The 24,363-nt window shown below is 53.0% G+C and overlaps 1 protein-coding gene across 1 annotated transcript; it reads right to left on the bottom strand.

The window, feature by feature from the left end:
- On the bottom strand, nucleotides 1–17,298 carry MEA1 (male-enhanced antigen 1). Its single transcript, XM_082276166.1, has 3 exons — nucleotides 17,102–17,298; nucleotides 11,817–11,907; nucleotides 1–225 (listed from the first exon to the last, which is right to left on the bottom strand). Exons 1-3 carry the CDS (start codon nucleotides 17,291–17,293, stop codon nucleotides 68–70), a joined length of 441 nt encoding a protein of 146 aa, XP_082132292.1. The 5' UTR covers nucleotides 17,294–17,298; the 3' UTR covers nucleotides 1–67.
- Between the last annotated feature and the right edge of the window lie 7,065 nt (nucleotides 17,299–24,363).

Here is a 24,363-nt window from a genome sequence, read left to right as displayed (position 1 = left end):
TTGGCGACATGAATTATTTTATATACACAGACGACACATACAAGGTATATACAGAACAGGGAGGTCCTCATTTCTTGCTGGAAGTTGGCGCTGCACAGCGGGACTGGATGGTCTGATGTACCAGGTGCTCCCAATCTGCATCCGAGATCTGCTGAGCCCACACCGGGACCGACAGCGAGGGCAACTTCACCGCCGCCATCGTCTTCTTCACCAACTCCACGTGATCTACACAAAGAAAAGGATCTGCTGTGACACCCCCACTTCCAGGAGAAACCCCTAATAATGAGGGGACAATTGAACTGAACCTGCTGTGACACCCCCACTTCCAGGAGAAACCCCCAATAATGAGGGGATGATTGTACTGAACCCACTGTGACACCCCCACTTCTAGGAGAAACCCCCAATAATGAGGGGACAATTGTACTGAACCCACTGACACCCCCACTTCCAGGAGAAACCCCCAATAATGAGGGGATGATTGTACTGAACCCACTGTGACAACCCCACTTCCAGGAGAAACCCCCAATAATGAGGGGACGATTGTACTGAACCCACTGACACCCCCACTTCCAGGAGAAACCCCCGATGAGGGGACGATTGTACTGAACCCGCTGTGACAACCCCACTTCCAGGAGAAACCCCCAATAATGAGGGGACGATTGTACTGAACCCACTGACACCCCCACTTCCAGGAGAAACCCCCCAATGAGGGGACGATTGTACTGAACCCACTGACACCCCCACTTCCAGGAGAAACCCCCAATAATGAGGGGATGATTGTACTGAACTCGCTGTGACAACCCCACTTCCAGGAGAAACCCCCGATAATGAGGGGACGATTGTACTGAACCCACTGTGACACCCCCACTTCCAGGAAAAACCCCCCAATAGTATTTATGACAATAAACTTACAGCCAATAAGTGATATAAACTTCCAAATCCAGAAATTGGATCATTTATAAGGATGCAACTAAGTTGGCTACACAAACATTTCTTACACCCCCACCCGGAAGATTTACCCCCCTTCATGACCAGGCCATTTTTTGTGATACGGCACTGCATTGATTTAACTGACAATTTTGAGGAAGAAGAAAAAAAAAACGTTTTTTTTGTTTTATCGTAAAATCCTTTTCTCTGAGGTTCACTGATGGACACAGCTCCATGTTCTCAGGCCATTGGGCTTATACTCTCCATCTCTAGGAATAGGACTGGGCGGAAACCTTTTTGGTTACGCCCCTAAGGCAGTCCCAGAGGGAATACCATCACTTCCTGCTGTAGGACTTCAGTTTGTAACAAGCAGAAGAACAAATAACTCAACCCCAAAAGAGGGGGGCGGGTGCTGTGTCCTTCAGTGAACCTCAGAGAGGGATTTTACGGTAAGAAAAAAATCCAGTTTTCCTCTTCGTTCATTGATGGAGGCAGCTCCATGCCTTCAGACCATTGGGACGTCCCAAAGCATTGAAATTAGTCATAAATGAGTCCTTATCAGACTGGAACGGATTACATGGAGTCCAGGAGAAATGGGACTACTTAAAAGGTGCATTATTGAAGGCAACAGAAAATTGCATTAAACTTGTCAGTAAAAGCAAAAAAAGGAAGAGACCACTGTGGTACTCAGCAGAAGTGGCCCAAATCATTAAAAATAAAAAGCTAGCATTTTGTAATTATAAAAAAAAAACCAGAGCAATGAAGATAAGGAAATCTACAAGATTAGGCAGAAAGAGGCCAAGCAAGTTATAAGAACTTCTAAAGTGCAGGCAGAAGAAAAACTAGCTCAGTCTATGAAAAAGGGGGATAAGACATTCTTCAGATATATAAATGAAAAAAGGAAATTAAAACAAGGAATAACTAAATTAAAAACAAAGGATGGAAGGTATGTAGAAGAGAATAAAGGGCTAGCCGACTGCCTTAATGAATACTTCTGTTCAGTTTTTACAGAAGAAAAAGAAGGAGAAGGACCTCCACTTGAAAGGATGACTAATGAATTGTTTGATGCATGTGTCTTTACAGAGGAAAACGTTCTAAGATTGCTGTCTAAAGTGAAGACAAATAAGTCACAGGGTCCTGATGAGATACACCCAAAATTATTAAAAGAGCTTAGTGGTGAGCTGGCAAAACCATTAACAGATTTATTTAACCAATCATTAGTAACAGGAGTCATCCCGGAAGATTGGAAATTGGCAAATGTCGTGCCCATTCACAAGAAAGGTAGTAGGGAGGAATCGAGCAACTATAGAACAGTGAGTCTGACATCAATAGTAGGCAAATTAATGGAAACCCTATTAAAGGATAGGATTGTGGAACATCTTAAATCCCATGGATTGCAAGAAAAAAACAACATGGGTTTACTTCAGGGAGATCATGTCAAACAAATCTTATAGATTTTTTTGACTGGGTGACTAAAATAATATACGGTGGAGGTGCAGTAGACATTGCATATCTAGATTTTAGTAAGGCTTTTGACACTGTCCCACATAGAAGACTTATCAATAAACTGCAGTCATTGAGCATGGACTCCCATATTGTTGAGTGGATTAGGCAGTGGCTGAGTGACAGACAACAGAGGGTTGTAGTCAATGGAGAACATTCAGAACAAGGTCATGTTACCAGTGGGGTACCTCAGGGATCTGTACTGGGACCAATTTTGTTTAATATCTTCATAAGTGATATTGCAAAAGGTCTCGATGGTAAGGTTTGTCTTTTTGCTGATGACACAAAGATATGTAACAGGGTTGATGTTCCTGGAGGGAAACGCCAAATGGAAAAGGATTTAGGAAAACTAGAAGAATGGTCAGAACTCTGGCAACTGAAATTTAATGTGGATAAGTGCAAGATAATGCACCTGGGACATAAAAACCCAAGGGCAGAATATAGAATATTTGACACAGTCCTGACCTCAGTATCTGAGGAAAGGGATTTAGGAGTAATTATTTCAGAAGACTTAAAGGTGGGAAGACAATGTAATAGAGCAGCACGAAATGCCAGCAGAATGCTTGGATGTATAGGGAGAGGTATAAGCAGTAGAAAGAGAGAAGTGCTTATGCCGCTGTACAGAACACTGGTGAGACCTCACTTGGAGTATTGTGCGCAGTACTGGAGGCCATATCTCCAGAAGGATATAGATACTCTAGAGAGAGTTCAGAGAAGAGCTACTAAACTAGTACATGGATTGCAGGAAAAAACTTACCAGGAAAGGTTAAAGGACCTTAACATGTATAGCTTGGAAGAAAGAAGAGACAGAGGGGATATGATAGAAACTTTTAAATACATAAAGGGAATCAACTCGGTAAAGGAGGAGAGCATATTTAAAAGAAGAAAAACTACCACAAGAGGACACAGTTTTAAATTAGAGGGGCAAAGGTTTAAAAGTAATATGAGGAAGTATTACTTTACTGAGAGAGTAGTGGATGCATGGAATAACCTTCCTGCAGAAGTGGTAGCTGCAAATACAGTGAAGGAGTTTAAGCATGCATGGGATAGGCATAAGGCTATCCTTCATATAAGATAGGGCCAGGGACTATTCATAGGATTCAGATATATTGGGCAGACTAGATGGGCCAAATGGTTCTTATCTGCCGACACATTCTATGTTTCTATGTTTTAAAGCAGTGCAACATGAGGGGTGGGAAAAAACACAGCAAACAAAGAATCAGATTTCCTGATTGGTTAAGTCACTGCCAGGTAAACCTGAATCACTCTTAGCACATCGAAGGAATGCAAGGCAATTTCCTTAGGATGTTTAGGCTTAGGACATTGGGATGGTAACACAATCTCTTCATTCAAATGAAACCCTGAGACAACCTCAGGAAGGAGCACCCAACAGAGTCGCAACACCACTTTGTCCCTACGAATCACCAAGTAAGTGACCGACAGGACAACACAGCCAACTCCGACACGCGACGTATGGAAGTCATAGCTCCTAAGAAAGCCACCTTCTGCTACAGAGTAAGCAGAAGAATTTCTTGAATGCTTTCAAAGGGAGGCTTTTGAAGCACCGACCGAACCAAATTGAGACCCCACGGATCGCACTGGAGGAGCCAGATGGCAAACACCCTGCACAAAAGTGTGAACCAAGGTCTTCACAGCCAACGGCCCTTGGAAAAAAATAACCAAGGGGGAAATCTGGTCCTTGATGGTGCCCACAGTCAAACGTTGATCTACACCCAACTGTAGGAACTCCAACAAGCGAGACACAGAAAAGGAGCAGGGAGAAACCCCCCGCGACTCATACCAAGTAATGTACGCCTTCCAAACTCTATCATAAACCTTCCTGGAAGTAGATTTCCTAGCCTTCAACAGCATAGGAATCACCGACTCTGACAGCCCTCTGTCTCTCAATAGCCACACAGTTAATGCCAGCGACCGTAAAGCAGGATGGAAGATTGGTACCTGAGACAGAAGATCTTCCCTGAGAGGAAGTTTCCAAGGGACATCTGCTACCAGCCTTACCAGGCCTGCGTACCAAAACCGGCGAGGCCAGTCTGATGCCACCAGAATGACTGGAATTCATTCTACCTCGATTCTGCGTAGCGGTCTCGATAGAAGTTGTATTGGAGGAAAGGTGTAAATCAGACGATACTGACCCCAAGGGGCCACCAGAGCATCTGCAGCGTGGGCCAGAGGAGACCTTGACACCAACCTCTGCTAATTTCTGTTGAGGCGGGAAGCCAGCAGGTCCACATTGGGGGTCCACCACTGAAGACACAGTTGATGGAAAAACTCCGGGTGAAGAGACCATTCTGCCGACTGAAATAGTCCGCTTGCCAATTCCCTGCAGATGATCTGTCCATTGAGACAAACAGTCTGATCGCCCGAATTTCCAGGATGTTGAACAGCAACCTGGACTCTTCCCGAGTCCAGACACCATGGGCCGAACACACTCCCACGACACCTTCCCATCCGGACAGACTGGCATCCGTGGTGATTACAGTATTACCAATAAAGCGGAAGAAAAGATTTTCCCAGACGTAGAGCTGGGGAGCGAAGCCACCATAGGAGAGACTCCCTCAATTGCCGACTCAACCGAATCAGATTGTCCAATGACAGCAGATCCTTGTTCCATTTAATCAGAATCTCCCTTTACAAAGATGTGGTGTGGAACTGCCTCGAAGATGGATACCATCAGACCCAGCACTTGCATGCAAGCCCTGAGTGAAGATCAATGGTTGGACAACAGGAGACGAACAGCATCCTGTAGCTTCAGAAGTTTTGTCTGAGCAGGAAACTCCCGGGCTGAGTCCAGCGTCATACCTAAGTAGTCCAGCTTTGTGGAAAGAGACCGTGCCGAGTTCTGAAAATTCAGTGTCCACCCGAACTCCTGCAGAGTTCGTACCATAACATCCATGTCGGCTTCTAGAGCCGAGGAAGACTCTGCATGCAGAAGCAGATCGTCCAGGTAACCCAGGACCGCGATCCCCTTCTGCCGTAACAAAGCCAACACCGGGGCCAAAACCTTTGTGAACACCCGAGGAGCTGAAGCAAGACCAAAGGGTAACGCCACAAATTGAAAGTGCTCCTCGCCCAGGGCAAAACGAATAACACTCTGATGCCTGACATATATTCGAATATGAAGGTAAGCGTCCTTGAGATCGATAGAGGCCAGCAGATCTCCTTAATGTAGGAAAGCTACTACTGTGCGGATGGACGCCATCCCTATTTAGCCTGGAAACCTGAGAGTCCATCAATGGTGGAACTGCCAGTTTCTTCAGAAGAGACTCCTCAAAGGGATATCTTCTAGCACAATGCTTAGGAATGCCAACCATGCGTTTCGTTAACCCCACTGTCTAGTGACAATCTTGTCAGAATAGGCAGAAAAAGGGAAACACCTTATTCACCTTGGAAGATTTCCGGGTGTCAAATTGCACAGGCGTAGCCAACTCAGCAATATCCGAGTCCTCCAACTTTAAGATTTCCCACGCTGATACAATCAGGGCCTCCACCAGCGATTTTTCATGCACGGCTGCAGAGGAGGAGGAGGAGGACTCAGCTTCACTATTAGGGCACTCAGCGTGCATGGATGCAGACCCTTACTCCTGACTAGTGCCAGGGGGGCAGATCCCAGCAGGGAGCCAGGTCCTTACTCCTGTAGGGGGCAGTATAACCCTACTGATATGCATCAGAGGACTGCGTCCCTCAATGAGCGATAGAGAAAATGTCAGGGGCGCCGATCCCAGCAGGGAGCCAGGTCCTTACTCCTGTAGGGGGCAGTATAACCCTACTGATATGCATCAGAGGACTGCGTCCCTCAATGAGCGATAGAGAAAATGTCAGGGGCGCCGATCCCAGCAGGGAGCCAGGTCCTTACTACTGACTAGTGCCAGGGGGGCAGATCCCAGCAGGGAGCCAGGTCCTTACTACGGACTAGTGCCAGGGGGGCAGATCCCAGCAGGGAGCCAGGTCCTTACTACGGACTAGTGCCAGGGGGGCAGATCCCAGCAGGGAGCCAGGTCCTTATCTCCAAGGGTAAGAAAGGCTGGATTCACCCCTTTTTTATGGATAGTGTAGGACCCACTGATAATGGGGTACTTTGACGTAGTGGTGGGCTTGAGCACTATATGGCCATATGGTGGGACTAAACCCCCATTTTTATTTATGGATTGTCTTCATATTTCTTTTGCATGGGTGCGCTATTCTTTTTTAATATAATGTGACACCAATACAGTGATGAGCGATCATAATATGCACTGTCACTGTACTAATGACACTGGCTGTGAAGGGGATAACATCAGGGGCGATGAAGGGTTAACTGTGTGCCTAGCCAGTGTTTGTGTACTGTGGGGGAGGTGCTTTGCAGGAACATGGGATCCGTCCCTTCCCTCCTGTCAGAACCACGATCTGGCTGTGTACTGGATTATGGGCGGGTGGGGGTGGAGCCTGTGGTACCCGCCGCTGGGTATGATCACAGTGGGAGCGAGTCGCAGGCGGCAAACATGCGCACCCTGTACCCGGAAGTGTCGGGTCTCATACATGTATACGTGACCTGGCACACATGCGCACCCTGTACCGGAAGTGTCGGATCTCATACATGCATACATGACCTGGCACACATGCACACCTTGTACCCGGAAGTGTCGGGTCTCATACATGTATACGTGACCTGGCACACATGTGCACCCTGTACCCGGAAGTGTCGGGTCTCATACATGTATACGTGACCTGGCACACATGTGCACCCTGTACCCGGAAGTGTCGGGTCTCATACATGATCCGGCACACATGTGCACCCTGTACCCGGAAGTGTCAGGTCTCATACATGTATACGTGACCTGGCACACATGCGCACCCTGTACCCGGAAGTGTCGGATTTCATACATGTATACGTGATCCGGCACACATGCGCACCCTGTACCCGGAAGTGTCGGACTTCATACATGTATACGTGATCCGGCACACATGCGCACCCTGTACCCGGAAGTGTCGGATCTCATACATGTATACGTGATCCGGCACACATGCGCACCCTGTACCCGGAAGTGTCGGATCTCATACATGTATACGTGACCTGGCACACATGCGCACCCTGTACCCGGATGTGTCGGATTTCATACATGTATACGTGACCTGGCACACATGCGCACCCTGTACCCGGAAGTGTCGGATCTCATACATGTATACGTGACCTGGCACACATGCGCACCCTGTACCCGGAAGTGTCGGGTCTCATACATGTATACGTGATCCGGCACACATGCGCACCCTGTACCCGGAAGTGTCGGATTTCATACATGTATACGTGACCTGGCACACTTGCGCACCCTGTACCCGGAAGTGTCGGGTCTCATACATGTATACGTGACCTGGCACACATGCGCACCCTGTACCCGGAAGTGTCGGATCTCATACATGTATACGTGACCTGGCACACATGCACACCTTGTACCCGGAAGTGTCGGGTCTCATACATGGATACGTGACCTGGCACACATGCGCACCCTGTACCCGGAAGTGTCGGATCTCATACATGTATACGTGACCTGGCACACATGCGCACCCTGTACCCGGAAGTGTTGGGTCTCATACATGTATACGTGACCTGGCACACATGCGCACCCTGTACCCAGAAGTGTCGGATTTCATACATGTATACGTGATCCGGCACACATGCGCACCCTGTACCCGGAAGTGTCGGATCTCATACATGTATACGTGACCTGGCACACATGCGCACCCTGTACCCGGAAATGTGTCGGGTCTCATACATGTATACATGATCCGGCACACATGCGCACCCTGTACCCGGAAGTGCCGGGTCTCATACATGTATACATGATCCGGCACACATGCACACCCTGTACCCGGAAGTGCCGGGTCTCATACATGTATACATGATCCGGCACACATGTGCACCCTGTACCCGGAAGTGTCAGGTCTCATACATGTATACGTGATCCGGCACACATGCGCACCCTGTACCCGGAAGTGTCGGGTCTCATACATGGATACGTGATCCGGCACACATGCGCACCCTGTACCCGGAAGTGTCGGATCTCATACATGTATACGTGACCTGGCACACATGTGCACCCTGTACCCGGAAGTGTCAGGTCTCATACATGATCCGGCACACATGCGCACCCTGTACCCGGAAGTGTCGGGTCTCATACATGTATACGTGATCCGGCACACATGCGCACCCTGTACCCGGAAGTGTCAGGTCTCATACATGGATACGTGACCTGGCACACATGCGCACCCTGTACCCGGAAGTGTCGGATTTCATACATGTATACGTGATCCGGCACACATGCGCACCCTGTACCCGGAAGTGTCGGATTTCATACATGTATACGTGATCCGGCACACATGCGCACCCTGTACCTGGAAGTGTCGGATCTCATACATGTATACGTGATCCGGCACACATGCGCACCCTGTACCCGGAAGTGTCGGATCTCATACATGTATACGTGACCTGGCACACATGCGCACCCTGTACCCGGATGTGTCGGATTTCATACATGTATACGTGACCTGGCACACATGCGCACCCTGTACCCGGAAGTGTTGGATCTCATACATGTATACGTGACCTGGCACACATGCGCACCCTGTACCCGGAAGTGTCGGGTCTCATACATGTATACGTGATCCGGCACACATGCACACCCTGTACCCGGAAGTGTCGGATTTCATACAAGTATACGTGACCTGGCACACGTGCGCACCCTGTACCCGGAAGTGTCGGGTCTCATACATGTATACGTGACCTGGCACACATGCGCACCCTGTACCCGGAAGTGTCGGATCTCATACATGTATACGTGACCTGGCACACATGCACACCTTGTACCCGGAAGTGTCGGGTCTCATACATGGATACGTGACCTGGCACACATGCGCACCCTGTACCCGGAAGTGTCGGATCTCATACATGTATACGTGACCTGGCACACATGCGCACCCTGTACCCGGAAGTGTTGGGTCTCATACATGTATACGTGACCTGGCACACATGCGCACCCTGTACCCGGAAGTGTCGGATTTCATACATGTATACGTGATCCGGCACACATGCGCACCCTGTACCCGGAAGTGTCGGATCTCATACATGTATACGTGACCTGGCACACATGCGCACCCTGTACCCGGAAATGTGTCGGGTCTCATACATGTATACATGATCCGGCACACATGCGCACCCTGTACCCGGAAGTGCCGGGTCTCATACATGTATACATGATCCGGCACACATGCACACCCTGTACCCGGAAGTGTCAGGTCTCATACATGTATACGTGATCCGGCACACATGCGCACCCTGTACCCGGAAGTGTCGGGTCTCATACATGGATACGTGATCCGGCACACATGCGCACCCTGTACCCGGAAGTGTCGGATCTCATACATGTATACGTGACCTGGCACACATGTGCACCCTGTACCCGGAAGTGTCAGGTCTCATACATGATCCGGCACACATGCGAACCCTGTACCCGGAAGTGTCAGGTCTCATACATGTATACGTGATCCGGCACACATGCGCAACCTGTACCCGGAAGTGTCGGATCTCATACATGTATACGTGACCTGGCACACATGCGCACCCTGTACCCAGATGTGTCGGATTTCATACATGTATACGTGACCTGGCACACATGCGCACCCTGTACCCGGAAGTGTCGGATCTCATACATGTATACGTGACCTGGCACACATGCGCACCCTGTACCCGGAAGTGTCAGGTCTCATACATGTATACATGATCCGGCACACATGCGCACCCTGTACCCGGAAGTGTCGGATCTCATACATGTATACGTGACCTGGCACACATGCGCACCCTGTACCCGGAAGTGTCGGGTCTCATACATGTATACGTGATCCGGCACACATGCGCACCCTGTACCCGGAAGTGTCGGATTTCATACATGTATACGTGACCTGGCACACGTGCGCACCCTGTACCCGGAAGTGTCAGGTCTCATACATGTATACGTGACCTGGCACACATGCGCACCCTGTACCCGGAAGTGTCGGATTTCATACATGTATACGTGATCCGGCACACATGCGCACCCTGTACCCGGAAGTGCCGGGTCTCATACATGTATACATGATCCGGCACACATGCACACCCTGTACCCGGAAGTCCCGGGTCTCATACATGTATACATGATCCGGCACGCATGTGCACCCTGTACCCGGAAGTGTCAGGTCTCATACATGTACACGTGACCTGGCACACGTGCGCACCCTGTACCCGGAAGTGTCGGGTCTCATACATGTATACGTGACCTGGCACACATGCGCACCCTGTACCCGGAAGTGTCGGGTCTCATACATGTATACGTGACCTGGCACACGTGCGCACCCTGTACCCGGAAGTGTCGGGTCTCATACATGTATATGTGATCCGGCACACAGGTGCCGCCTTGTAGCAGTAAAACTTTTATGGAGCGACCTGAAGCGGGTAAAAAAAAGTAATTTCTAGGTGTTTTGAAAAAAGGAGGGAGGTGGGGTCGGTACATATGGGAGGCAAGGTCAGTACATGTGGGAGGCGGGGTTGGTACATGTGGGAGGTGGGGTCAGTACACGTGGGAGGCGGGGTTGGTACATGTGGGAGGTAGGGTCAGTGCACGTGGGAGGTGGGGTTGGTATGTGGAAGGCGGGTTTCATCATACCGCTCCGAGCTCTGTGATTGGAGGATGATTGATGATTGCGCTGTTCCTTTTCTAGGATTTCATGCCCTATAAAAATCCTGAATTCCAATAATAAGATCTTCCCACACAGCCCAGTGGGGGGGGGGGGGGCACATGACTCCTTCCCATACCTGACTCCTCCCCCTCCCAGTGTAAGGAAATGGGCACTACTCTGCCTGCTCGGCTCTGCCCGAGGGGCGCTGTCCCACCTCCAGGCTGAATGATCAGCGCCCTCTGATGCCCCTCTATTGTACTGCCTGCCCTCATATTGTACAGCGCTGCACAGACTGTTGGCACTACATAAATCCTGTATAATAATAACAAGTTCCTGTGAGCCCAGCTATGACCCATCCCCCCCCCCCGGACTCACCCTGTCAGGGACAATTAATGACACACCCCCTGGGCTCAGCCCACGAGGGACCCACCCCCCTGAAATGCTTTTCAAATAACATGCGGGGGAGGGAGAACGTTCAGCGGAGAACGGAAATCCCAACTCCGAGCCGATTGGTTCTCATTCTGGGAAGATTAAAGCGGCACTCCGGGGATAATTGAGGATTTCCTTTATGTGGGGACAATAAGTTCGCTGGTGATGGAGAACCCTTATTAATGGTCCCCATACAGCCGGCACATGGTTTGCTCAGGTTGTGTACGCCCCCTGATAATGGTTTCCTTGGATACCTGGGTCCATCGGAATGGAGTTGTGTGCGGCGTCACCCTCCTCCTCATCCTCGCTGTCCACAGGGGGGTCCGGCAGGTGCAGCCTCATCGCCTACAATGAGAGCAGATAAAGAATCTTCATTCATCAGCACTGGGGCCCTTCACTCCATCTAGGGGCCCTCTACTCCCTCTATGAGGCCCTCCGCTCCCTCTATGGGGCCTGGGCCCTTCACTCCCTCTAGGGGGCCCTCTACTCCCTCTATGGGGCCTGGGTGCTTCATTCCATCTATGGGGCCCTCTACTCTCTCTATGGGGCCCTCCGCTCCCTCTAGGGGCTCTTCACTCTCTCTATGCTGCCCTCCACTCTATGACCAGAGCCCACTTCTTCTACGGCCAATCATCCTCCAGCACACACATCGCAGCGTCAGGGAAGGCGGTAACACCCACTGAAAAGAGCCCCTCCCCCGGTGCTCCCATAGACACTGGAATCCACACTGTGCCAATAACCCCCCTCCCCCAACTTCTCAGTCTCTGGTAAGGCGGGTGTATAAATCCCTGCACCTGCCACTGGGGGTGCTGCATGGGATGGTGCTCATCCCGGATACCGCCAAGGGGAATCCCTGCAGCCATGTAGTCCCTAGGATCGATGTGAGAGTGCCAGCCAGGCCACACCCCCAACATGTTTCGCTCCGCCCCTCAGCGTGCCCCAGCCGTGTGACATTCAGGGTAAAAAACAAACTTTGTGATTGAAGAGAAAGAAATTAAAGGTGAAATAATGGGTTGGAGCAACCGCCTGAAACCAACCAATAAAAAACAGAGAAAAAGTGAATATTTTCTCCCGAAAATCAACAAAAACTTTATTGTTCCATCATTAAAAAATGCAAATTTCTTCTCATTAATGGGTAAAAATTATACAGAATCTCCGAAACAATGGAAAACACTGAAGTACAGCCGGGGCCGGAATGTTCTGGCTAATCGGTATTCAGTGCGGGGGGGGGGGGAATGGGGGCACCACCAGTGCAGGGGGGGGGGTTGGGGGCACCACCAGTGCAGAGGGGGGGGGGGTTGGGGGCACCACCAGTGCAGAGGGGGTGGTTGGGGGCACCACCAGTGCATAGGGGGGTCGGGTTGGGGGCACCACCAGTGCAGAGGGGGGGGGGGTTGGGGGCACCACCAGTGCAGAGGGGGGGGGGGTGGGGGCACCACCAGTGCAGGGGGGGGGTTGGGGGCACCACCAGTGCAGAGGGGGGGGGGGGTTGGGGGCACCACCAGTGCAGAGGGGGGGGGGGGTGGGGGCACCACCAGTGCAGGGGGGGGGATGGGGGCACCACCAGTGCAGAGGGGGGGGGATGGGGGCACCACCAGTGCAGAGCTTGCTCGGGAATAGCAGCAGGCGGGTGTGAGTGTGTCGGCACGCACAGTGAGAAGAATTTTGTAGGGTGGCCCGGTGTCCGAAGGGGCAGCAAAGAAACCGCTTCTCTCCAGGAAACATCCGGGACTGACTGATATTCTGCAGAAGGTCCAGGGATTGGACTGCTGAGGACAGGGGGGGGGGGGGTCATTTTATCTGAGGAATCCCCTTTCCCATTGTTTGGGAATTCCAGGGAGGGAAAGGTGAGCGCTATCAGTCCTGTGCCATGCCTCCTGAGACCATTCATGTGGGGGGTTCTCAGCCAATGGAGGGGCGCACTCACAATTTGCCAAGAATAAAGAATGGTACAAAAACCTCTGAGAGCAACTTCTCCCGACCATCCAAGAAGAGTTCGGTGAGGAACGATGGTGGAGCGCCATGCCAGAAGGGAAAAGTCAGAAGTGGTTTGGGGAACATAGCGTGGAAAATTTGGGTCCATGGCCAGGAAACTCCCCACACCTAAATCCCATTGAGAATTTGTGGTCAATCCTCAGGAGTTGGGTGAACCCCACAAACTCCAAGCATTGATGATGGAAGAATGGGGGGGGGGGGGCATCAGTCAGGATGTGGCCCAGAAGAGGAGTGACCCCATGCCGGGGAATTGCAGAGGTCAGGAAAAAGAAGGATCAGCACTGCAAATATTGACTCTTTGTATAAACGTCATGTCATTGTCAGGAAAAGCCTTTGCCACTTCTAGAATGGCAGTCCAGGTATAGGAGGGAGGAAGGCGGTCCCGGTATAGGAGGGAGGGAGGCGGTCCCGGTATAGGAGGGTCAAAGGCGGTCCCGGTATAGGAGGGTCAAAGGCGGTCCCGGTATAGGAGGGTCAAAGGCGGTCCCGGTATAGGAGGGAGGAAGGCGGTCCCGGTATAGGAGGGTCAAAGGCGGTCCCGGTATAGGAGGGAGGAAGGCGGTCCTGGTATAGGAGGGAGGAAGGCGGTCCCGGTATAGGAGGGAGGGAGGCGGTCCCGGTATAGGAGGGTCAAAGGCGGTCCCGGTATAGGAGGGTCAAAGGCGGTCCCGGTATAGGAGGGTCAAAGGCGGTCCCGGTATAGGAGGGTCAAAGGCGGTCCCGGTATAGGAGGGTCAAAGGCGGTCCCGGTATAGGAGGGAGGAAGGCGGTCCCGGTATAGGAGGGAGGCAGGCGGTCCCGGTATAGGAGGGAGGAAGGCGGTCCCGGTATAGGAGGGAGGAAGGCGGTCCCGGTATAGGAGGGAGGAAGGCGGTCCCGGTATAGGAGGGAGGAAGGCGGTCCCGGTATAGGAGGGAGGGAGGTGGTTCTGGTATAGGAGGGAGGGAGGCGGTCCCGGTATAGGAGGGAGGGAGGTGGTTCTGGTATAGGAGGGAGGAAGGCGGTCCCGGTATAGGAGGGTCGAAGGCGGTCCCGGTATAGGAGGGTCGAAGGCGGTCCCGGTATAGGAGGGTCGAAGGCGGTCCCGGTATAGGAGGGTCAAAGGCGGTCCCGGTATAGGAGGGTCAAAGGCGGTCCCGGTATAGGAGGGTCAAAGGCGGTCCCGGTATAGGAGGGTCAAAGGCGGTCCCGGTATAGGAGGGTCAAAGGCGGTCCCGGTATAGGAGGGTCAAAGGCGGTCCCGGTATAGGAGGGTCGAAGGCGGTCCCGGTATAGGAGGGTCGAAGGCGGTCCCGGTATAGGAGGGTCGAAGGCGGTCCCGGTATAGGAGGGTCAAAGGCGGTCCCGGTATAGGAGGGAGGCAGGCGGTTCTGGTATAGTAGGGAGGGAGGCGGTTCTGGTATAGGAGGGAGGGAGGCGGTCCCGGTATAGGAGGGAGGCGGTCCTGGTATAGGAGGGAGGCAGGCGGTCCCGGTATAGGAGGGAGGAAGGCGGTTCTGGTATAGTAGGGAGGCGGTCCCGGTATCATGTAACCATAGTAACATCTGACACAGATCTACAAACACTGAGACAGCAGACTTTGTGTCATTCTCAGTTACACAAATATGGAAGCACAGAATAAAAAACTTCAATCCAATTATAAAAAGAAGATCGATGAAAATGAGAGAATGCTTTCAGATCCCTCCCAGTTATTAGCAGATCCCTCCCAGCTGTTGGCAGATCCCTCCCAGCTGTTGACAGACCTCTCCCAGCTGTTGGCAGACCCCTCCCAGCTGTTGGCAGACCCCTCCCAGCTGTTGGCAGACCCCTCCCAGCTGTTGGCAGACCCCTCCCAGCTGTTGGCAGACCCCTCCCAGTTGTTGGCAGACCCCTCCCAGTTGTTGGCAGACCCCTCCCAGTTGTTGGCAGACCCCTCCCAGTTATTGGCGGTAATCTGGCACCTCATTTCTTCATTACTAATTGTTGATTCCTGTAACCTTCAGAAATGTGAGGTGTGATCTCTCAGTGGAAGTCATCGCTGTTCTCTCATTGTGTTTTCTACCAAATAAAGTTTTCTTTCTTGAAGAGCCTCCGGGGTTATCTGGAAGAACGCGGTTCTATGGTGTCACCACCACGAAGATTCCATCAAATGTTCCGCAACGAAGAAAAATGGAGTCTTCATAAATCGTTCTCTCATTTCCATCTCCGATGAAGAAGGTCCAAACGTATCAAATGATAATTTACTGTTGGAATGAATGGAGAACGATAGAAAGGAGATGAAAATGGGCGGAGACCTCGAGAGAGGACATCCAATGTCTCCTCAGATAATTAATATCCCGCTGGAAGAGTTCAGGAGATTGGAGGAGATGTCAAACAACGGCGTTTCTTACCCCTTATTTTCTTCGGGTTGTTGTCCCCCCCCCCTTTTCTTTTTAGGGCAACCATTGGGAAATGTGTATTCTATTCTGTATATTCTATTCTATTATATTATATTCTGTATATTCTATTCTATTCTATATATTCTATTCTATCCTATTCTATTCTGTATATTCTATTCTGTATATTCTATTCTATTCTATTTACAACCCTTGGTTGCTAGGATACCTCTCACCTGCGAGATACGAAACTCGCCATACAAGTCCTTGAGGGTCTTCCATGGAGTGTGGAGATCTCCTGATTGAGGCCTTCAGTCCCTCACCACTTGGATCGCCGGTATACAGAATATTCCCGCTTTCCTATCGATTACATCATAACTTCTTCCTCTCCAATGAAAGATGGTTCATACAGAAAGAAGGGGCCTCCATTGGAGGAAAATCCCCCCCCCCCCCACCACCTCTGTGGATTTCTCCATGGTTGGGTGGGAAGAACATCTACAATGCACCCATCCCCCACAGAGGCCACTTTTATGGTTTGGTTTCAGACGGCGTCACCGCCCCATTCTTTCACACGTTATTTATTATCATTTTTATTTATTTATCTTTATTCACAACATTCGTTTTCCACAGAGAATTCAGAATGTCACACTGAGGCCGGGGTCCCAGCAGGGGGTCCTCCCCGTTCACGGATTGAGGTGTGAATGGAGTCAGATCTGAGACGGAGCCAAAGACGCTCAGCACTCTTCTGTAGTGCGGACCGCAGCCCCCGGAGATGTGAGGACCGCTTCCATTGAGGGACAATCACACTCTCCTGTCATGTGGATTGGATTCAGGGAAACCCTCATCAGTGTGAACCCGGCCTTACCCAACTGCCAGCCGATGATGCCGAAATCCTCCCCCACACCCCTAACACCTTCACCCCATGGCTAAACCCTGAGGGGCGGAGCCAAACTCATTGGGGGCTCTCACATCGATCCTAGGGACTACATGGATGTGCGGCTACAGGAATCCCCCCAACTCTATACAACGACACTCTAAATGTAATAACTGATTCCACCTCATTAACATCACCAGGGCTGCAGCCAATGAGACGACTGGACTCAAATGAGGCCCAATAAATATCACTGCCCACCATCCGTCTACACAGAAGTCCCTGGCTGGGGATCGGAGGTCAGCCATAATGGAGGTACCTGTAGCCTCTCCTGCAGGTCGGTCTCGGTCTGGTTGGAGTCCTCCGCATCCTGGTTGAGTGGTTGGTACTGATATCCACTCTGTCCTTCCTCTTCCTCCTCCTCTTCTCCCGCACTCCACTCTCCAGGCCCGGCCTCCTGGGGGTCCCCCAGCTCCTCACTCTGGTTTGGGAAGATCCTCTCAGGTCCCATCCTGTGTTATCAAATCAAATGGCGGCCAACATGAAGACGGATACAACTCCAGACCCCGACCGCTTCCTCCAATCACCGACCTCCTCCAACCCCCGACCGCTTCCTCCAATCAACTTCAACCTCTGACCTCCTCCATCCTCCAACCAACTCCTCCAATCACCTTCGACCTCTGACCTCCTCCAAACCCCAACCGCTTCCTCCATCCTCCTACCAACTCCTCCAACCACCTTCAACCTCTGACCTCCTCCAACCCTCGACCGCTTCCTCCAACCCCCGACCGCTTCCTCCAACCAACTCCTCCAATCACCTTCAACCTTCGACCTCCTCCAAACCCCGACCGCTTCCTCCATCCACCTACCAACTCCTCCAACCACCTTCAACCTCTGACCTCCTCCAACCCCCGACCGCTTCCTCCAACCAACTCCTCCAATCACCTTCAACCTCTGACCTCCTCCAAACCCCGACCGCCTCCTCCAACCAACTCCTCCAATCACCTTCAACCTCTGACCTCCTCCAAACCCCAACCGCTTCCTCCATCCTCCAACCAACTCCTCCAATCACCTTCAACCTCTGACCTCCTCCAAACCCCGACCGCTTCCTCCATCCTCCAACCAACTCCTCCAATCACCTTCAACCTCTGACCTCCTCCAAACCCCGACCGCCTCCTCCTACCAACTCCTCCAACCACCTTCAACCTCTGACCTCCTCCAAACCCCGACCGCCTCCTCCATCCTCCTACCAACCACCTTCATCCTCTGACCTCCTCCAAACCCCAACCGCTTCCTCCATCCTCCTACCAACTCCTCCAATCCCCTTCAACCTCTGACCTCCACCAAACCCCGACCGCTTCCTCCAACCAACTCCTCCAACCACCTTCATCCTCTGACCTCCTCCAAACCCCGACCACTTCCTCCATCCTCCAACCAACTCCTCCAATCACCTTCAACCTCTGACCTCCACCAAACCCCGACCGCTTCCTCCAACCAACTCCTCCAACCACCTTCATCCTCTGACCTCCTCCAAACCCCAACCGCTTCCTCCATCCTCCAACCAACTCCTCCAATCACCTTCATCCTCTGACCTCCTCCAAACCCCGACCGCTTCCTCCATCCACCTACCAACTCCTCCAATAACCTTCAACCTCTGACCTCCTCCAAACCCCAACCGCTTCCTCCAACCAACTCCTCCAACCACCTTCATCCTCTGACCTCCTCCAAACCCCAACCGCTTCCTCCATCCTCCTACCAACTCCTCCAATCCCCTTCAACCTCTGACCTCCACCAAACCCCGACCGCTTCCTCCAACCAACTCCTCCAACCACCTTCATCCTCTGACCTCCTCCAAACCCCGACCACTTCCTCCATCCTCCAACCAACTCCTCCAATCACCTTCAACCTCTGACCTCCACCAAACCCCGACCGCTTCCTCCAACCAACTCCTCCAACCACCTTCATCCTCTGACCTCCTCCAAACCCCAACCGCTTCCTCCATCCTCCAACCAACTCCTCCAATCACCTTCATCCTCTGACCTCCTCCAAACCCCGACCGCTTCCTCCATCCACCTACCAACTCCTCCAATAACCTTCAACCTCTGACCTCCTCCAAACCCCAACCGCTTCCTCCAACCAACTCCTCCAACCACCTTCATCCTCTGACCTCCTCCAAACCCCGACCGCTTCCTCCATCCTCCTACCAACTCCTCAAACCACCTTCAACCTCTGACCTCCTCCAAACCCCGACCGCTTCCTCCTACCAACTCCTCCAATCCCCTTCAACCTCTGACCTCCACCAAACCCCGACCACTTCCTCCATCCTCCAACCAACTCCTCCAATCACCTTCAACCTCTGACCTCCTCCAAACCCGACCGCTTCCTCCAACCAACTCCTCCAACCACCTTCATCCTCTGACCTCCTCCAAACCCCGACCGCTTCCTCCAACCAACTCCTCCAATCACCTTCATCCTCTGTCCTCCTCCAAACCCTGACCGCTTCCTCCATCCTCCTACCAACTCCTCCAACCACCTTCATCCTCTGACCTCCTCCAAACCCCGACCGCTTCCTCCAACCAACTCCTCCAATCACCTTCATCCTCTGACCTCCTCCAAACCCCGACCACTTCCTCCAACCAACTCCTCCAATCACCTTCATCCTCTGACCTCCTCCAAACCCCGACCGCCTCCTCCAACCAACTCCTCCAATCACCTTCAACCTCTGACCTCCTCCAAACCCCGACCGCTTCCTCCATCCTCCTACCAACTCCTCCGACCACCTTCAACCTCTGACCTCCTCCAAACCCCGACCGCCTCCTCCAACCAACTCCTCCGACCGCCTTCAACCTCTGACCTCCTCCAAACCCCAACCGCTTCCTCCAATCAACTCCTCCAACCACCTTCAACCTCTGACCTCCTCCAAACCCCGACCGCCTCCTCCATCCTCCTACCAACTCCTCCAATCACCTTCAACCTCTGACCTCCACCAACCCCCGACCGCTTCCTCCAATCAACTCCTCCAACCGCCTTCAACCTCTGACCTCCTCCAAACCCCGACCGCTTCCTCCAACCTCCAACCAACTCCTCCAACCACCTTCAACCTCTGACCTCCTCCAAACCCCGACCGCCTCCTCCAACCAACTCCTCCAATCACCTTCAACCTCTGACCTCCTCCACCATCCTCCTACCAACTCCTCCGACCACCTCCAACCTCTGACCTGCTCCAAAGCCCAACCGCCTCCTCCATCCTCCTACCAACTCCTCCAACCACCTTCAAGCTCTGACCTCCTCCTCCATCCTCCTACCAACTCTGCCAACCACCTTCATCCTCCTCCTAACCCCGACCGCCTCCTCCATCCTCCTACCAACTCCTCCAACCACCTTCAACCTCTGACCTCCTCCAACCCTCGACCGCTTCCTCCAACCCCCGACCGCTTCCTCCAACCAACTCCTCCAATCACCTTCAACCTTCGACCTCCTCCAAACCCCGACCGCTTCCTCCATCCACCTACCAACTCCTCCAACCACCTTCAACCTCTGACCTCCTCCAACCCCCGACCGCTTCCTCCAACCAACTCCTCCAATCACCTTCAACCTTTGACCTCTTCCAAACCCGACCGCTTCCTCCATCCTCCTACCAACTCCTCCAACCACCTTCAACCTCTGACCTCCTCCAAACCCTGACCGCTTCCTCCATCCTCCTACCAACTCCTCCAACCACCTTCAACCCCCGACCGCTTCCTCCTACCAACTCCTCCAATCACGTTCAACCTTCGACCTCCTCCAAACCCCGACCGCTTCCTCCATCCTCCTACCAACTCCTCCAACCACCTTCAACCTCTGACCTCCTCCAACCAACTCCTCCAATCACCTTCAACCTTCGACCCCCTCCAAACCCCGACCGCTTCCTCCATCCTCCTACCAACTCCTCCAACCACCTTCAACCTCTGACCTCCTCCAACCAACTCCTCCAATCACCTTCAACCTCTGACCTCCTCCAAACCCCAACCGCTTCCTCCAACCAACTCCTCCAACCACCTTCAACCTCTGACCTCCTCCAAACCCCAACCGCTTCCTCCAACCAACTCCTCCAATCACCTTCAACCTCTGACCTCCTCCAAACCCCGACCGCTTCCTCCATCCAACTCCTCCAATCACCTTCAACCTCTGACCTCCTCCAAACCCTGACCGCTTCCTCCAACCAACTCCTCCAACCACCTTCAACCTCTGACCTCCTCCAAACCCCAACCGCTTCCTCCAACCAACTCCTCCAATCACCTTCAACCTCTGACCTCCTCCAAACCCCGACCGCTTCCTCCATCCAACTCCTCCAATCACCTTCATCCTCTGACCTCCTCCAAACCCCGACCACTTCCTCCAACCAACTCCTCCAATCACCTTCAACCTCTGACCTCCTCCAAACCCTGACCGCCTCCTCCATCCTCCTACCAACTCCTCCAATCACCTTCAACCTCTGACCTCCTCCAAACCCCGACCGCTTCCTCCATCCTCCAACCAACTCCTCCAATCACCTTCAACCTCTGACCTCCTCCAAACCCCGACCACTTCCTCCAACCAACTCCTCCAATCACCTTCAACCTCTGACCTCCTCCAAACCCCGACCGCTTCCTCCATCCTCCAACCAACTCCTCCAATCACCTTCAACCTCTGACCTCCTCCAAACCCCGACCGCTTCCTCCATCCTCCAACCAACTCCTCCAACCACCTTCAACCTCTGACCTCCTCCAAACCCCGACCGCCTCCTCCAACCAACTCCTCCAATCACCTTCAACCTCTGACCTCCTCCAAACCCCAACCGCTTCCTCCATCCTCCTACCAACTCCTCCAATCACCTTCAACCTCTGACCTCCTCCAAACCCCGACCGCCTCCTCCAACCAACTCCTCCAATCACCTTCAACCTCTGACCTCCTCCAAACCCCAACCGCTTCCTCCATCCTCCAACCAACTCCTCCAATCACCTTCAACCTCTGACCTCCTCCAAACCCCGACCGCTTCCTCCATCCTCCAACCAACTCCTCCAATCACCTTCAACCTCTGACCTCCTCCAAACCCCGACCGCCTCCTCCTACCAACTCCTCCAACCACCTTCAACCTCTGACCTCCTCCAAACCCCGACCGCCTCCTCCATCCTCCTACCAACCACCTTCAACCTCTGACCTCCTCCAAACCCGACCGCTTCCTCCAACCAACTCCTCCAATCACCTTCAACCTCTGACCTCCTCCAAACCCCGACCGCCTCCTCCAACCAACTCCTCCAATCACCTTCAACCTCTGACCTCCTCCAAACCCCAACCGCTTCCTCCATCCTCCAACCAACTCCTCCAATCACCTTCAACCTCTGACCTCCTCCAAACCCCGACCGCTTCCTCCATCCTCCAACCAACTCCTCCAATCACCTTCAACCTCTGACCTCCTCCAAACCCCGACCGCCTCCTCCTACCAACTCCTCCAACCACCTTCAACCTCTGACCTCCTCCAAACCCCGACCGCCTCCTCCATCCTCCTACCAACCACCTTCATCCTCTGACCTCCTCCAAACCCCAACCGCTTCCTCCATCCTCCTACCAACTCCTCCAATCCCCTTCAACCTCTGACCTCCACCAAACCCCGACCGCTTCCTCCAACCAACTCCTCCAACCACCTTCATCCTCTGACCTCCTCCAAACCCCAACCGCTTCCTCCATCCTCCAACCAACTCCTCCAATCACCTTCAACCTCTGACCTCCACCAAACCCCGACCGCTTCCTCCAACCAACTCCTCCAACCACCTTCATCCTCTGACCTCCTCCAAACCTCGACCGCCTCCTCCAACCAACTCCTCCAATCACCTTCAACCTCTGACCTCCACCAAACCCCGACCGCTTCCTCCAACCAACTCCTCCAACCACCTTCATCCTCTGACCTCCTCCAAACCCCAACCGCTTCCTCCATCCTCCAACCAACTCCTCCAATCACCTTCAACCTCCTCCAAACCCCGACCGCTTCCTCCATCCACCTACCAACTCCTCCAATAACCTTCAACCTCTGACCTCCTCCAAACCCCAACCGCTTCCTCCAACCAACTCCTCCAACCACCTTCATCCTCTGACCTCCTCCAAACCCCGACCGCTTCCTCCATCCTCCTACCAACTCCTCAAACCACCTTCAACCTCTGACCTCCTCCAAACCCCGACCGCTTCCTCCTACCAACTCCTCCAATCCCCTTCAACCTCTGACCTCCACCAAACCCCGACCACTTCCTCCATCCTCCAACCAACTCCTCCAATCACCTTCAACCTCTGACCTCCTCCAAACCCGACCGCTTCCTCCAACCAACTCCTCCAACCACCTTCATCCTCTGACCTCCTCCAAACCCCGACCGCTTCCTCCAACCAACTCCTCCAATCACCTTCATCCTCTGTCCTCCTCCAAACCCTGACCGCTTCCTCCATCCTCCTACCAACTCCTCCAACCACCTTCATCCTCTGACCTCCTCCAAACCCCGACCGCTTCCTCCAACCAACTCCTCCAATCACCTTCATCCTCTGACCTCCTCCAAACCCCGACCACTTCCTCCAACCAACTCCTCCAATCACCTTCATCCTCTGACCTCCTCCAAACCCCGACCGCCTCCTCCAACCAACTCCTCCAATCACCTTCAACCTCTGACCTCCTCCAAACCCCGACCGCCTCCTCCAACCAACTCCTCCGACCGCCTTCAACCTCTGACCTCCTCCAAACCCCAACCGCTTCCTCCAATCAACTCCTCCAACCACCTTCAACCTCTGACCTCCTCCAAACCCCGACCGCCTCCTCCATCCTCCTACCAACTCCTCCAATCACCTTCAACCTCTGACCTCCACCAACCCCCGACCGCTTCCTCCAATCAACTCCTCCAACCGCCTTCAACCTCTGACCTCCTCCAAACCCCGACCGCTTCCTCCAACCTCCAACCAACTCCTCCAACCACCTTCAACCTCTGACCTCCTCCAAACCCCGACCGCCTCCTCCAACCAACTCCTCCAATCACCTTCAACCTCTGACCTCCTCCACCATCCTCCTACCAACTCCTCCGACCACCTCCAACCTCTGACCTGCTCCAAAGCCCAACCGCCTCCTCCATCCTCCTACCAACTCCTCCAACCACCTTCAAGCTCTGACCTCCTCCTCCATCCTCCTACCAACTCTGCCAACCACCTTCATCCTCCTCCTAACCCCGACCGCCTCCTCCATCCTCCTACCAACTCCTCCAACCACCTTCAACCTCTGACCTCCTCCAACCCTCGACCGCTTCCTCCAACCCCCGACCGCTTCCTCCAACCAACTCCTCCAATCACCTTCAACCTTCGACCTCCTCCAAACCCCGACCGCTTCCTCCATCCACCTACCAACTCCTCCAACCACCTTCAACCTCTGACCTCCTCCAACCCCCGACCGCTTCCTCCAACCAACTCCTCCAATCACCTTCAACCTTTGACCTCTTCCAAACCCGACCGCTTCCTCCATCCTCCTACCAACTCCTCCAACCACCTTCAACCTCTGACCTCCTCCAAACCCTGACCGCTTCCTCCATCCTCCTA

Source organism: Pelophylax lessonae (genome assembly GCF_965119305.1).
Source record: "Pelophylax lessonae genome assembly, contig: HAP1_SCAFFOLD_327, whole genome shotgun sequence".
In the NCBI taxonomy this organism is placed as follows: Eukaryota; Metazoa; Chordata; class Amphibia; order Anura; family Ranidae; genus Pelophylax; species Pelophylax lessonae.
This window is presented reverse-complemented; position numbering and strand designations above follow the sequence as displayed.